Source organism: Malurus melanocephalus, unplaced genomic scaffold (genome assembly GCF_030028575.1).
Source record: "Malurus melanocephalus ecotype Western Australia unplaced genomic scaffold, MMel_1.1 scaffold_386, whole genome shotgun sequence".
In the NCBI taxonomy this organism is placed as follows: domain Eukaryota; kingdom Metazoa; phylum Chordata; class Aves; order Passeriformes; family Maluridae; genus Malurus; species Malurus melanocephalus.
The window spans coordinates 172,112-187,224 of NW_026623618.1; the positions used below are offsets into that span (position 1 = coordinate 172,112).

Consider the following 15,113-nt stretch of genomic DNA (forward strand, 5'->3'; position numbering starts at 1 on the left):
TTGTTTTGAGTATCTCATCTATGCTACAAAAAATAAGAGTAATGAAAAATAACAACTTATTGATGGAAACAGTTTTTCAGTCCTAAGTTTGAACAAAGCAGTCATGTTCCCCTAGATTTCTTATTACTGATTTCCTCTTTGTAGATATCTATACAACACTCACATGTGAAAATATTTTTAGAAAAATATGATTGCCTTAAAGCTGCATTGCTACTTGCACCAATAGCAACAGTTAAGTCAAAACAACATCCTGAAATTTTCATCCTCGCTTAATATGCTAGTTCTGGATCTTACACCAGCAGTCATTTTGCAGGGCTTTGATTCTGAAGAAAGAATGGTTTATTATCTGCAGTGCATCTCATTCTTTGGGCTTTAAATGCAGTGTTCATACTGACTGACTTCTAAGCTATGGAGATCAGTGCAGGTGTGTTGATAATCTCCCTTTAAGGATTAAGTTGTCTTATCCTGACACTCATCTGTGATTTAACACACTTGCTTCACTACCTTGCCTCAGTTTATTTGTGCAGGGGCTGAAGAAAAATGTAGAAGATAGCATGGCCATGGATAAAATTCTAATAATCAGCAGGTTTGAGATCTCTTCATAGTTTGAAATATTTATTTGTTTGCAAAGCAAAATGGTTTTTAAAATTACCAATTTCAGGGTGTCAAACCACTCTCTGACTGCTACCAAACTCAATTTTATAAACTAGTTGCTTTGAAAATAACTCTGGGTCAAGACTGAACGTAGGAGATGCACAGCATGCATTATACATTTTGCATTATGAAAGAAGKGGGAATCTATTTTTCTCTTAAAATTTTCATCCAGCTTTATAATTTTTAATTTCCTAAGAAAATGAATTTCTTAATAAAAATTTATTGCTTAAATAATAGCAAAATTAGCCTTATTTTAGAGTCTTGGCAAATGCCAAAACCTTTATTGACTTTAAAGGGTCCATGACTTTTTTCCTGGAGGCCACCCAAAAGATCTGCACTGAAGCATATGCTTATTAGAATCCAAGCCTTTGTAGAAGACTTAGGATATTTACTCTGCTGGATTTTTCAAATCTCACTCTTGTAGTTAAGAAAAACAAGACTTCCAGCATCTGGCAGTGAAGTAGAGGCTTAAAAATTAGGACCACACATAACCTTAAAATTCAGCTACATTGGCTTAGTTTTAGAAGTAAAGTAGCTGGTAAACTTCCAGCTGAACAAACTGAGCAAAATGTTTGCATGACTCAGCAGTTTTTTTCTGGAAGGTAGRTGCTTGAATCTGAATACAGTTTAAGTAAACAACAAAAGTCACCTTTTGAAATAGTTGAATTATGTGTGTAAACTGCTTGGGTACTTTTGTCTGCTCCAATTGCATTGACCTTTTTCTTAGGGGCCAAAAGGATGTCTACTGAGAATCCTATTTCCTTTTTATTGATTATCCACTCTGATAGCAATCTTGCCTAATATTTTTAGGTGATCCATTTTAAGATGTTATTTGTGTATTTCTACTTTCTATATAGATTCTTCAGAAAGGTATTAATTTGAGATTCCCAAAAAGTAGTCTCGCAGTTTAAATATTTRTGTGCAGCTCTAAGTACTTGCTATTTTCAGTAATGTGTTCACTCTTTCTCAAACCTCAGTGTTTGCTCAATTTTATAGCACATGTATYTTATGGAAGCATGAGTTCATTCTAAAAGTTGCTTTAGTCCCTATTAAAAGAAGTCCTTCAAATACCTGTCATGTAAAACACTTGCAGCCTTAAAAGCAATCTGTTAATTAGGTAGATTTTCATAAGAACATTGATGACTGTTAGTAAGGATAAAGGACATTTTTTTCCCTTTGCAGGGGGAGTTATTAATCTGTCAGTGCCTATAGTGCTAACAGCTACTCAAGAAGACAAAGAAAGGCTCGATGGATGTACAGCAATTGCACTGGTGTATGAAGGTCGCCGCGTTGCCATTCTCCGTAATCCCGAATTCTACGAGCACAGGAAAGAGGAACGCTGTGCTAGGCAATGGGGAACGACATGCAAGGAACATCCCTACATCAAGGTGTGTGTTTAAAAGTTGAAAATCTAGTCCTATTCGCTGTGCTGTTATGGAGCTACAAATTAAGTGAAGTCCATGTCTGTGACTGATTTATTTTGTCAAAAAACTACTTTGAAACTAATTAAATTATCTGAGAAGAAACAAAGGTAATTTTTTTCTATGTGGCCATTGAATAGTCTGTACGTAGTGTGAAAATCTAATATCAATATGTACATATGAAAGGAATTATATGAAAGGAATTTAGAATATACTGTAGAATCTGTGCTACAGAAGAGGAAACCTTGCCCTCCAGTATGCCGTGGAAGCACATCCCTCTATGTCACCAGATGGATCATCAAAGCTCCTTAGTCAGTGGATATATGCATTGTGAAGGATAGAAAACTTCTTTTCTGCCTGCATGTGGAGCACGTGAGACCTGCCTGCTTTAGATGTTTTTGAAACTGGCCCTGTTCCTGGGRAGTTCATCATTTAACCCTCTGGGGAGTAATTTCCCATCTGCTGTGTTTGTTATATTATCTTGGCCTTGTRTATGTCATACTGAAATGTTCTAATTGTAACATACTCATCACAGTGCTGTGTTGGGTTATGCAACCTGATACAAATGTTGCATCTTAGCTCTGCAGAGCCAAAATATGTTTATTTCCCCATTTGTTTCTGTAGTGGTTTTTTTTTGTTTGAGGTATGTCTTAAAACTAGATAAAGAGAAATCAAACAAACCTCAAATTATGAGCTTGCTCTTGAAAAGGGAAAGCCTTTGAAGTATTGTACAAGTATCAGTATGACTGATACAAGATTTTCAAAGCCCTTGATGTGTTCTATGATGTTGAACATCAGATTGCCCCTTTATCAAAAGCTTAACATGGATTTAATGAATTCTAAGAAAATCTCATGCAGACAAAATTTGAAAGACTTCTTATGTAGAAGATGAGGAGCTATGTTCTTATGCCTGTACTGGGGTGTATAGTAGTAATATAAAAGCATGTGAATTTGGTGGCCCTTCTTAATTAATCAGAAATATCGGGGTACTCRAGAGTTTCTGTAGTGCGGCGGTTTCTCATCTTCGCATCATTATTACACTTTGCATCCATCTTGGTAATATGTCAAAGTCTGGCATTTTCTTCMGGAAGGGGGTGGTTACTGTGGCATGATTTAGTACCAGCAGGTCAAAGCAAAAATAAATTRAAAATTTCACACTTAATTTTCACATCTTGATTTTTGGGTTTARTATGTAGTGTCTTCTGTTATATTGACATTTGTTGTCTTCTCTAAATTGTATGAGGCTAAAAAAGTTATCAGAAATGTGTATGAAACCTGAAAGCATTTTATGATTTCATCTTTAAAAGAAAATGCAATCTTAGAAAATAAGAATTTCAGAGTATRACCATTTGTAGAGCACATTAAGCAGCTTGTCGTAATTATTTTTTGATAATGGGTGAGCTGATATTTAAAGATATAAAAAGAAGTGTAGTGACTGTCCAACATCTGTTACTTGGATAAACTGCTACCATGAAACAAATCCAAAAGATATTCTATYTCAAAGATTTTTATTTTATTCATAGATTAAAGTGAATGAGTAGTTCATCAGAACTGTTTTGTTTGTTACTTTATTGCTGACCAGAATCTTGTAAACTAGAGAGTGATACTGCAAAGGAATTTGCTTTGACCAATAATTATGAAGTGTGGAACTTCATTGTATTAATATATTGTAATTAAWTTTTTTAAATGTTCTAATTAAAATATGTATTAATGTGTACTATATAACTAAGTAAACTTTAATATACAAGGCTTTCCAGACAYTATCTTTGTCATGCAGTGTTGGTTAGAATATTGGCTATTTGCATTTCTATTATCTCAATTTAGAAAGAAAGGCATATGCCTACTGAAGGTTTGTGCATTTCTCTTACATCATGGTATGACACGTCTRGACTACGTTCCAGTGAAATTTTTTCATTTTTTTAACATTGATGCTTTCTTACGACTGCCAAATAAATTTAACTTGGAACACATTCCTTGGTGAAGGTGTGCCCCATTGCAATGCTCTAGATGCTGAGGAGAAGCTGATAACTAATCYTGACAGGGATTTTCCTTTCTTTTTCTTAGATGGTTATGGAACAAGGGAACTGGCTTGTAGGTGGAGATCTACAGGTCCTTGATCGTATTTATTGGAATGATGGACTTGATCAATACCGCCTTACTCCAGCTGAACTAAGGCAGAAATTCAAGGAAATGAATGCTGGTGAGTAAATTTTTCTTGCTTTCTTTCTTGCTGCAGAAGCTAATAGAAATGTCTGCTGCCACCACTTAGGCTGCATTGTTTCAAGGATGATTGCTTTGATAAACTTTGCATGCTCTTGTAGGTGGCATTCTTTGCTTTTAATAGTAGTAACATTTATGATCCCAGACATTGGATCACCTAAATACATAAGAGAAGCTAGTAAGGCCTGAGGTTCTGAATTTTGTCTTTCCATGCACTCTAGACATGTCACTGATGTAAGAAAATATAATKTTAAAATGTGGTAAAATGTGATTTAAATACTATCATGTTTGGCTAAAACTATGGAGATATGGTTGAATGCTGAGCTTTCATGCTCTGCTATTTTTACATCTGTTCCATGCTGYTTCTGGGCAGCAAGGCTGATGAAAGTAGTGCAAGTAGGCTGGGGCCAAGTTTATTTTCTGTTCAAGAAACAAAACAGTTTTTCTCAGAAAAGTAGTTTGTTAGGCAGGTAAGTAAGAGGTTGAGGAATACCAAAAAGTAGAAAACAAACATGCAGCTTTCACTGTGGCAGTGACTGGCAGGCAGCTGCACTTGTAAATGTGAGGAGAGAGATTAACATCAAGAATGCAAACCGCAATTGGTCCTGAGCTTCTGTCTTGGTTCTTTGTGGTCAACATATCCAGGATCTGTAGGTCTGGGGTCTGAGTCTTTCAGCTAACCTCCAAACAAACACATCCATAATATCCGAAAAATATCTGAAAAAAAAAAACCTGTTCTCTAGATTTCATTGGTTCCATATTGGAAGACCTCTCAGTTACAGTGATTTTGCTGTCTTGCAGGGTACTTTAGTTCATCTGAATTTGCAGAAGAGAGAAATCCTGGTTGTGGCATTTTCATTGAAGAGTTTGTAATATTCTGGAATGGCAGTTAGTCTTACTTTGCTCTTACCATGTGTAAAATCTACTAAACTAAGGTGAAGGAAACTTAGTAAGGAACATTAAATCCCCTTTTATTAGTTTTGTTGCAAACAGGTCCATTTGTTCTCTTGATGATATACTCAGCCTTTAAGACAGGTAGCAGAGTTTGATTTCCTCTTAGAATACAATATACTTATGCAAGTGAAAAATCCAAATAGAAGATTTTAGCTATTAGAGAAAACAAAGTAATTCTGCAGAAAATTCAGAAKTTACAGAAGCTGATTTTTTTTAGTATGGTTGTTTTTTATTAGTTTTGCTTATTAAGTACAATTATTTTGTAATAATTCCTAATTCTTTAATGACCTGTGATGGCTCTTATGCCCTTTTAATAGAGTTGAGAGGAAAGCATGTACTGAAGATTTTTCTGTAAAACTCCTGATCAAATAACTTGCTCTCCTTATATCTTTTGTCTTGTTTTCTTCCACAGATGCTGTCTTTGCATTCCAGTTACGCAACCCGGTGCACAATGGCCACGCTCTTTTAATGCAGGATACTCATAAGCAACTTTTGGAACGTGGCTACCGACGCCCAGTTTTACTCTTGCACCCACTTGGAGGCTGGACAAAGGAGGATGATGTTCCTCTCATGTGGCGCATGAAGCAGCACGCTGCTGTGCTGGAGGAGGGGATCCTGAATCCAGAAACAACAGTGGTAGCTATATTCCCTTCCCCCATGATGTATGCAGGACCAACTGAGGTAAATACAGCAAGAGTTTAAAGCAAAACAAAACAAACCCCTTTTGATAGTGCACTGAAGTATTTTGTGCTGTGTCTGATGTTTGTGTGTTGGGTTGTTTTAATAGAGAGAGAGAGAAGACTAATTTTCCTTGCAAAAGCAGATTATCAAGTCTCTATTACCAACCAAAACATTCCCTTATGAAGAACCTTCTATATTGGAGGGTTTTGCTGGAAATGGTGGGAGAAAATACTGGGTTTTAGATTCCTTTCTTTACAGTTACAAGGATATGATAATAAATTAATCCTTCCTCCTTTTTTACAGTCTTTTTCAGAAGGAATTATAAGAACTGTTAACATACCAGATAGTTGCCCCAAATATTAAGACACTTAAGTTTTATGACTGTTAAGCAAAAAGATTGTAGGTTGGAGGACTATACACATATTAAGAAAGAAACAGTCTATTTTTTGGCAAACTTAATTCAGAAGAATTGTTTCAAGGCTTTTGTATGAAATAATTCTTTGGCAACACTTTATTTAGGAGCGAGTCTTGGGTTGGAGTCCCTAGAGGTTTGTGGGAAGCAGCAGAAAGAATAAATGTTCTCATTTGAGGGCAGTTCCTCTAGGGGATATTGATTCTCCATCTTATTCCTTTTTTTTTTCCTCTCTCATCTTCCCTCCACCTTGAGTCACAGAAGTGACTCACTTCTGACCAGGCTCTGAGGTAGCTTTTCCAATAAATAGGAGATCTTAATAGTTAAGTTAAATCAGACTGATGACACTTGTTTGTTGCTGGCCAGTTGACTGATCAAATAGAGCTTGCACTGCCTTTCAGTGCAGAGAAAAAACTGCAGTCCAGATCTAGTTGAGGCGTATGTGTRAGTTACTGTAGGGAATGTCCTGCTGTTCCATACAGGCCTTTTGTGAGAATTAACAGATTATCTTCTACCTCATTCTTGTATGTGTGAGGAGAAACAAAATCCACAATCCCTATTCTGAACAGGGGAAAGTTTTTCTCCTTACCTATATGGCATTTCCAGTGACCTCAGAGTACGATCTGACAGTAATGTTTGTTCAAGTAATAAAAGAGATTCTTTCTTCAATTATTTTCCCTAGTTTATTTAAAAGTCATTGGTACTAGATCTATTTGTACAGCACAAGTGCTTTACAGAACAACAAGCAGCTGGTAATAGGGTTATCTACAAGGTGCATGTGGCCTTCCAGTCTGTAAAACTCTTAATGGACAAGTTTCATAAACATTAATTTAGCATTTTTTTGTATTTTTAACATCCTGATAAGTGCCTTGAAAGAAAAGAAACAGTTATATAATGCAAAGCTATATCAAAATGCAATAAATCCACTGCTTAGGAAAGTAAATATATTCTGAAGTAGTGTGGTTGTAYAGAAATAGACAAGAGCAGTGTGCCCYGGTGGCCAAGAAGGTTGATGGTATCCTGGGATGCATTAGGAAGASCATTGCCAGGAGGTCAAGGGAGGTGTTCCTGCCCCTTTATTCAGCCTTGGTGAGGCACATCTGGAGTGCTGTGTCCAGTTCTAGGCTCCTCAGCACAGRAGAGACCGGGAGCTCCTGGAGCAGGTCCAGCAGGGGCCACAAGGAGCATCTCTTATGAGGGGRCTGGAGCATCTCTTAGRAGGAAAGGCTGAGGGAACTGGGCCTGTTCAGCRTCGAGAAGWCACAACAGAGAGGGGAACTCATCARTGTCTATCAGTATCTGAAAGGAGGGTGACCAGAGGATGGAGCCAAGCTCTTCTYGGTGATGCACATACTAAGCTATATAGATTTTATGTGAGTGCTTTAAGGGGAAAATTCCCAGTATGAGAGCACATTGACATTTTCTGAAGTGGTGTCATCATTATTCACCTAAAGTAAAATAATAGTTATTTTAGCTTTCCTGTATAGTAGTTAAATCTTGTATTGAAAATAATGCATATAAAAATTAATTACTACCTTCAGTAGTAACTGAACTATAAAAAAAAAAGTTAAAAATGCCATAAATAGTCAGTGCTCCGAAAGCCTATTACAAGCATTCATGTGCTGTGTGTATCTAGTTTTTGTCCTTTATGTCTTAATGTTCATGCAGACTAAGTGCTAGTTCTGCTTTGAACCACATCCTTGCCACATGTACAAGTTGAAAATGCTGAGCGTGTGTGATTTTTCTTTCTGAATGTGTAGGTTGTGCAGAAGTAACTTTTGGAGCACCACTGTACAAACAAAATGGGAATAGTGCATTTTAGCTGAAAGTTTAATGGGGATCAAAATAATTATTTCTTTATTATAGTAAAATCTCACATCTGATTGAGAAAAACGTGGTAATTACAGAGTGCATGCCCATTTTGAGGGTTGCATTTTTCATCATTTTCTTCTCTTAACCATTTTCCTGTCTCTCTTGTAGGTTCAGTGGCACTGCAGATCACGGATGGTYGCAGGAGCTAACTTCTACATTGTAGGGCGAGATCCAGCAGGGATGCCACACCCTGACACTGGGAAAGATCTCTATGAGCCAACCCATGGAGCCAAAGTGCTGACAATGGCTCCAGGCCTCCGAGCACTGGAAATTGTACCCTTCAGGGTTGCAGCTTATAATAAAAAAAAGAAGTGCATGGATTATTATGACTCTGATCAGTAAGTGGTATTTTCATTTTAAGAACGTTTTGAGCAATAACTGCCTCTTACCCCTGCCCACATTAAAAAAAGTTGTTTGCAATTAAATTCATATTGCTCAAATATGGCAGCGTTTAGATGTGGTTTTAGATCAATGTAGCTTTTAGACAAATGTAGCTTGATTTCAGAATGATTTGGTTCACAGTGCATCTACCTGATCTAACTTTAGTTGCCACATGAAGACTCCTCAGGTACTGAGGTTTCTCTGATTCTGGAACATAGTGGCACAGATAGGCAAATCCAGAGAAAGATATTACTATTTATTATAATGGTAATATTAGTTTTCTGCTGCTTTGTCTTTCAAAATAAGCTTCTCAGGTGTCAGGTGTGCATCAGATTGGAGAGAAGAGAAACAATGASAGTGTGCAGCATGGAGAAGAAAGTGGACAAGATGGGGTGAAAAAYAGCTATTTTCTCTGTTAGTAATAATGCAAAATGATGCCCTAAGAATATTCTGTGTCCCGGGGTTTTCACCTGTATGGTTTCTTTTTTTTTTAATCCAATTACAGCACAGTTCATTTCACCTTCTCCATGCATATACCAATGTTATTTTTCCGTTGTGTGGGATAGGAGTCCAAAACTTAGTGTATGTGTTGCTCTTGTGACAATTAATGATATTGGGAAGATGACTTGTCATAGTTTAATCCTCTTTGTTCAGGTTACTGAAATGTACTTTTATTTTACATCAAACTGCAGTTGAAGTTGGTACTGAAATGCAAACTTCTCTGGTCAACCAACCTGTTCCAGTGCCTCACCACCTTTACAGGAATGAATTTCTTYCTAATATCTAATCTAAACCTACATTCTTTCAGTTTAAAGTCATTCCTCCTTCTCCTATCACTAYATGCCCYTGCAAAAAGTCCCTCTCCAGCTCTCCTGTAGCTTCCTTTAGGTACAGGAAGGTTCTATGAAATCTCCCCAGAGCCTTCTCTTCTACACACTTATCAACTCCAACTCTTTCACCCTGTCTGCAGGGGAGAGGTGCTCCAGCCCTCACATCAAATTTTTTGCCCTCCTCTGGACTCACTCCATCAGATCCTTGGACTTYCTTTGTTGATGTCCCTGGGTCTGGATGCAGTACTCCAGGTGGCCTGTCACAAGTGTGGAGTAGAGGGGGAGAATCATCTTCCTGAGCCTGCTGGTCATGCTTYCATGCAGGAAGATTAAAGTGAAGTAGTATAATTATTGGTGTGTCAATTCTTAATTAATTAGAATAGTAAAGGAGTAGCAATGTGACAGGCCAAAATTCAGAACACTGATTCTCTGATCATTGATATTGTACTCTTTGCAGGATAGATGTGATTTGGATCAAGGGGAGTAAAATTGTACCTCTGTCATTARCCAGTTCATATGAGGAAGAAAAACCCCAAACAACTCTTTGAGATTTTTAATGAAAACCTGTGGGAACAGATTTTGACTTCTGCCACWGGTGTAATCATTTGCACCTTTTTATCCTTTCATTGTGTCTGTGAGGCTGTGGTTTGGGGCACTTTTTTTCCTGTTTCTATAACTCCAAGGGAAAAAAGCTATGCAGCTACTGAGGTGCAGTTCTGCCCTGCTGCTGTCAGGATGTAAGACCATTTGTCCTGTCTGTCCCTAGATACTGTTTGCAGATGGACTGGAGCGGGGCAGCAATCCTCTAGATGGCAATGCAGACACATGCAGGCTCCCATTACTGCTCCTGCTTGCCAGAGACAGAACACTGTGGTAGGCTCCAGACAGAGTTAGAGCTTGGGTGGGTGCGTCTGGCTGCCTTTCAAGATAGTCTGTGTAATGCTGAAAATGTGGCAGATTCCWGGACCATGTGGTGTTTGACTCCACAAGGAGGATGGCAGGGAAGAGAGGGTTGCCTGGAAATATGAGAGGATCACTGCTGRTGGAAGGCCCTTGGATGTGAAACAGTGATGTCTGTGGAAATATTTCCTGAGCTCATTTAGTGAAAACCACAGCATGAAAATGTGGGGAGGAGGTTTGTATGCATAGAAGCATTGCTGTGATTTGTTTTAGAAAAGGGTGATTTGGTTTCTCTTGCACCKTTCTCAGTTCTTTGAGGCCTGGAGACCTGACAGCCAAGTAGGCAATTCCAGAATTTACATCACCAATGAGTGCGTGGAAGGTTAGGGCAAGTGAGTTTCCCTTGGACGGAGCTGTAGCTGAGCCATGTGTCCTAGCTGCTGGGTGTAGTTAATCTTTCCCCACATGGTCATCTCTCCTATTCTTTCAGACCTCCTGGATTCCTCTGTTTGGGGGAGGTGCTTGTGAGAAGCCTACACCTGCCCCGCCTCCAATGAATACCTCACTTCTCTGGTGCTGTGTGTAGTTCCAAGAAGTTATTGTGCTTTAAGTCTTCTGCTCCCAAAGGTGTCCCTGCAACTGTAGTTTCGTGGAGTTCATACAGAATTCAGTTTTTTTCTCACTTCCATTAGTATCCTCCAGAACATGTGCTGCCCTTGGAGTTTCAGCTGACCCAGTATCTGCTAGGGGACAGTCTGAGACAGTTTACTTTGCGTGTCAGGGCCTCGTGCTGCTGGTCAACAATGTTGAGCTGTTATGGTGCTGCGTTGGATCTGAAGTGACCTGACCCCTGTTAGTAAGAAAAGGCAGAAATATCCTGTTTGCACTCAGGATAATGGAGCATTGTCTGTGAGGAAAGGGGGTAAGAAAAGACTGATGTGAAAGCCTTTATAACAGCTGCACAACAACTGTCATTGCAGAGTAATGCACAAAGCTTAACTTGCATAAATTGTTATCCTTTAGAATATAAAGACATATGAAGAACCAATGACTTGGAATTGTACTTGTATTTTACCTCATGAAGCCAGCACAATTTTTAATTTGKTTCTTGGGCATCTTAGAAATAGGTTTAGCACCTCATGAAACTGAACTCTTGAAACATATTTTTGAAAAAAAGGTGCCTAAAACTAAGATCTAGGAAAAGGATTTGAGGAGTGCATTTGAAGTGATGTAAAGCAGCACAGGTAGAGTTAATTTAATTTTATTTTCCCTTTGCTCTAAGTGAGGATAATAAAAATACAATTGCTCTTTTTGCTTTTTGTCAAGGCAGATGGTAAGCCTAATCTAARTTTCTGTGGGAAGCTTGAGCATTTCCACTTGCATAGAATTCTGAAGTAATGCATATAAAAACTATTATGAATATTGTTACAGTCCTTATCAAACTTTTTACACTTTTAGATTTCATAGAATTTTGAAACTATTATTGAGTACGTCCACATGTGTTTTGGAAAAGTTTATAGTAAGAATCCTAGTTATAATGGAGTAATTCAAAATGAATGTCTGACCTGTAAACCACTGGTAGAGTGAAGTACAAAGGAAACAACCAAAGAACCGAGAAACCAACAAATAAACCCACTACTTCCCCGCCCCCCAGAAAAGCTTACCCAATGCTGAAATCCCTTCAGAAAAACAATTAGCRTGTTTCTTCAGCCAAAAAGGCCTTGTAAACAGTTACCAGAGACAAGTGCAAGTTGGGATTGGTGGCATAATAATAGCAGCTGGTTTTGTGAGCWGAGATTCCCAATTCTTTATGGAAGATCAGTCCTATAAAATGCAGCCACAGACTGCTGCTGAGAAAAAATTCAATTAAGGAAGGAAATTAGCCTGGCAATTAAAAAAGCCACAGCAGTGTCTGGAAATAAATAACTATTTTCTCTTCCAGAAGGAAAACCAAAGAGGACATTTTGGCTAAAAGAAACTGGTAAGTAAGGTGACTGGAGCAGATTGTTCGTGCTGTCTATAAAATGTGAATCAAGCGTGGGTATCTGTGAAGAAGGGAGATTTTAAATTTATATGGTTCGTTCCCAGGACCTTTAATACGGTTGCCATGACTGCTTTAATATTATCAAATTATACTTACAAGACAGCTCCTTCAACTAAGTACAAACTGTTCTCAAATTTGTTTGTTTGTTGAAGTGATAGTAAGAGGCTATCAAGTAAGTAATAAGCACACTTGATTGTTCTCCTTAATTTAGTTATGAGAAATATGATTTCTCCATTCCATTAGTACATAATTTAGGATACASTGAAACACTACAACAGCCCARGAAATTCAAACCCTCCTGCCAGYCAGAAAGGAATTAGTAAAGGATGCWGGTGTTGATATTAATCACATAATTGTGTTTTAATTTCACAGTYTGTTTGTGGCTGGTTGGGATTAGAACCTAGCTGGCACTAGTTTGTTCATTCAGCATCAAGGGACATTCATTCCCAAGGCATAATATAGTCTTCCTGAGGGAATTATGGTGTAAGTCATGACTTGATCCTGCAAAGGCAAGCTTAAATTCAGGAAAAAAATCCTTCTAAAAACGGTTTAAGGTTAGAATTGGACCCCAGATAAGGAGGCTGTGACTTGTCCCAGAAATTAGTCTGAAGCTGAATAGAACATCATAGTTGTTTTGAAGACAGACCAGGGTGAATAAGTAATGTTATTTTTTTTTATTTCCCTATATTAATTTAAAAACAAGGCAAAACTATGAATGAGTCTATACTCTTATCATGAGTCTTTTATTTAAGAGTCATTCCTTAAGACCTTGAGAATGCCAGACATTGCCCTCCACAGAGAATGGGAATTCCAAGAAGGTCATTCGCACARTGCTAAATACCTAACAGGAGGTCAGGGTTCCCAAGATTATGACTGATCTTTAGTGCTCCCAGATCAAAAATCTGTGTAATGTGATCTATACTTAGATTAAATTTGTAAGGAATAATTTTGAAGCAGRAAAAATATTCTCTTCARTTACTGCATTAATGTGCTRTATTGACACTTCAAAGGTGCAACACCAGAGATTTCCTGTAGGCCTGTTGCAGTTGCTTCCTACTTGCAAACTAGTGATGTCCTTGTTTTGTCACAGGAACTGTAAGGTCTGAAATCCCTGTCCTCCATAAGTAAGTCTGAAATCTCCCATCCTCCAGGAAATTTCATCATGTGTGTAGGTATTTTTTTTTTCGTACACTGTGAGGGTAGTAGAGTTCTAGGATGCTATGCCACAGAACACATACCAGTCCTCAATGAAATGTTTCAAGACTGTTTTTCTGTTGAAAATTTTTTGTTGCCTTCTTTTCCTCTTTCTTTTGGAAAATACTTTTAATTGCAGTTTTACGAAGTATTGTGTAAGTACCAGTCAAGCTCAATTGGCAGTAAAAAGTCAAGTCCACATTACAAGTATTTAGTAGCATCCARTGTGGCTAAAAGAAAGCTGATTCCAGCGGCTACTGAGTAAAATTTTCAAAGGCACTTAAATCCTGTACTCAGAAAAGGCTTGTATTAAGTTTCATTAARAGTAATTTCAAATCTGACAAGAATGGAATTTGAATGGCTTTGACATTTATATTTTATGGCATCTTTAATGGTCAAAAGTTTCCCCTTCTCATATTCCACTGAAAACCATCTTATATAGAGTAACTCCTAATATCCTCAAAATTTACTCTGAAAAAAATTACTTGATGACTCTTTTTATTATCGCCGTCTACTAAAGCAAATTACTCATACTGGTRTGTTTTATTTCAAAATGCTTGTGGGTCACATCATGACAAGTGATGACAGTACTGATACAGTCTTTCTCCTTAGCAGAAATCTCTGTTTCTGAAATTTGATTTTTACCATKAGTAAAGACAATGAGCATTAAGTGGTTATTCAAACATTCTGTTTTATGTATGAAAGTAGACTGAACCGAAAAATTGTAAATGCAGTAATTTTTAAAAAGAAAAAAATATTGTATTGTTGTGTATATATTACCAAGGTTCAATTTGAGTCACTTTAGTGATTACTAATGAAGGTATTTTTTAAATAAAGAAAACCCCTTTCAAAATAGATGTTCAAGATAATGAGAGGGCATCATTACTAGTTTTGTACTTTTTAGGGGTATTTTGAAAGCATTTCTAGAAATGCTATGAGATGTTGAGTGTCCTATGTGCTATGAAATAATCCTCACTGTTTTTCTTTAATTTTTTTAATTATTTCTGTAGATCTCCTTCGCTTCTTTTTGTGTGTACCTTACCTCTTCCTTGATATCCCCAATTCTTAGTTGCTTTTTGTGCAGCTAGGGATAAGAAGCAGCTAAAGGAGTTGTATGTGTTAATTGAAACCAACTTCTATGACATATCTAAATGTAGAGGTGTAGTACCATTATTTCACTTATAGGGCTTGGGAGGAAATTGAGTGTTTCTCTGAAAACTTAAGAGGAGGGGATAAAGCAACTTTTTTTTTTTTTTTAATGCTCTAACTTTGGAATTGCTACCACAGTGTGAAGAAAACACACACGGAGAAACTTTATAGTACTTGCTTTACTCTTCTCTTCCTGATTATCTGAAGACATGGTAYTTTTTTGACAGAATTAACCAGGCTTGTCACTTCTGCACATATATTTTGTAGAAATAGTTCTTTGCAAAGAGCTCAAGTTACTGTTAGACAGTGTTAGTGAACAGCAGACATCTCTGCTAAGGAATAAAATTTTCAAATATTATAATTAGCAGTGCCAAATTTTTCTCCCATGGAACTGCATCAAC

The 15,113-nt window shown here is 37.4% G+C and overlaps 1 protein-coding gene across 2 annotated transcripts in view; it reads left to right on the top strand.

Annotated features, from left to right (window-relative positions):
* The window catches only part of PAPSS1 (3'-phosphoadenosine 5'-phosphosulfate synthase 1), a 41,916-nt gene that overhangs the window by 22,747 nt on the left and 4,056 nt on the right, over positions 1 to 15,113 (top strand). For both annotated transcript variants that reach the window (XM_057379078.1, XM_057379077.1), the window contains exons 8-11: positions 1,837 to 2,042; positions 4,140 to 4,275; positions 5,662 to 5,930; positions 8,323 to 8,552. In XM_057379078.1, the coding sequence (XP_057235061.1) occupies positions 1,837 to 2,042; positions 4,140 to 4,275; positions 5,662 to 5,930; positions 8,323 to 8,552 (841 nt within the window). The remainder of the gene's footprint in view (positions 1 to 1,836; positions 2,043 to 4,139; positions 4,276 to 5,661; positions 5,931 to 8,322; positions 8,553 to 15,113) is intronic.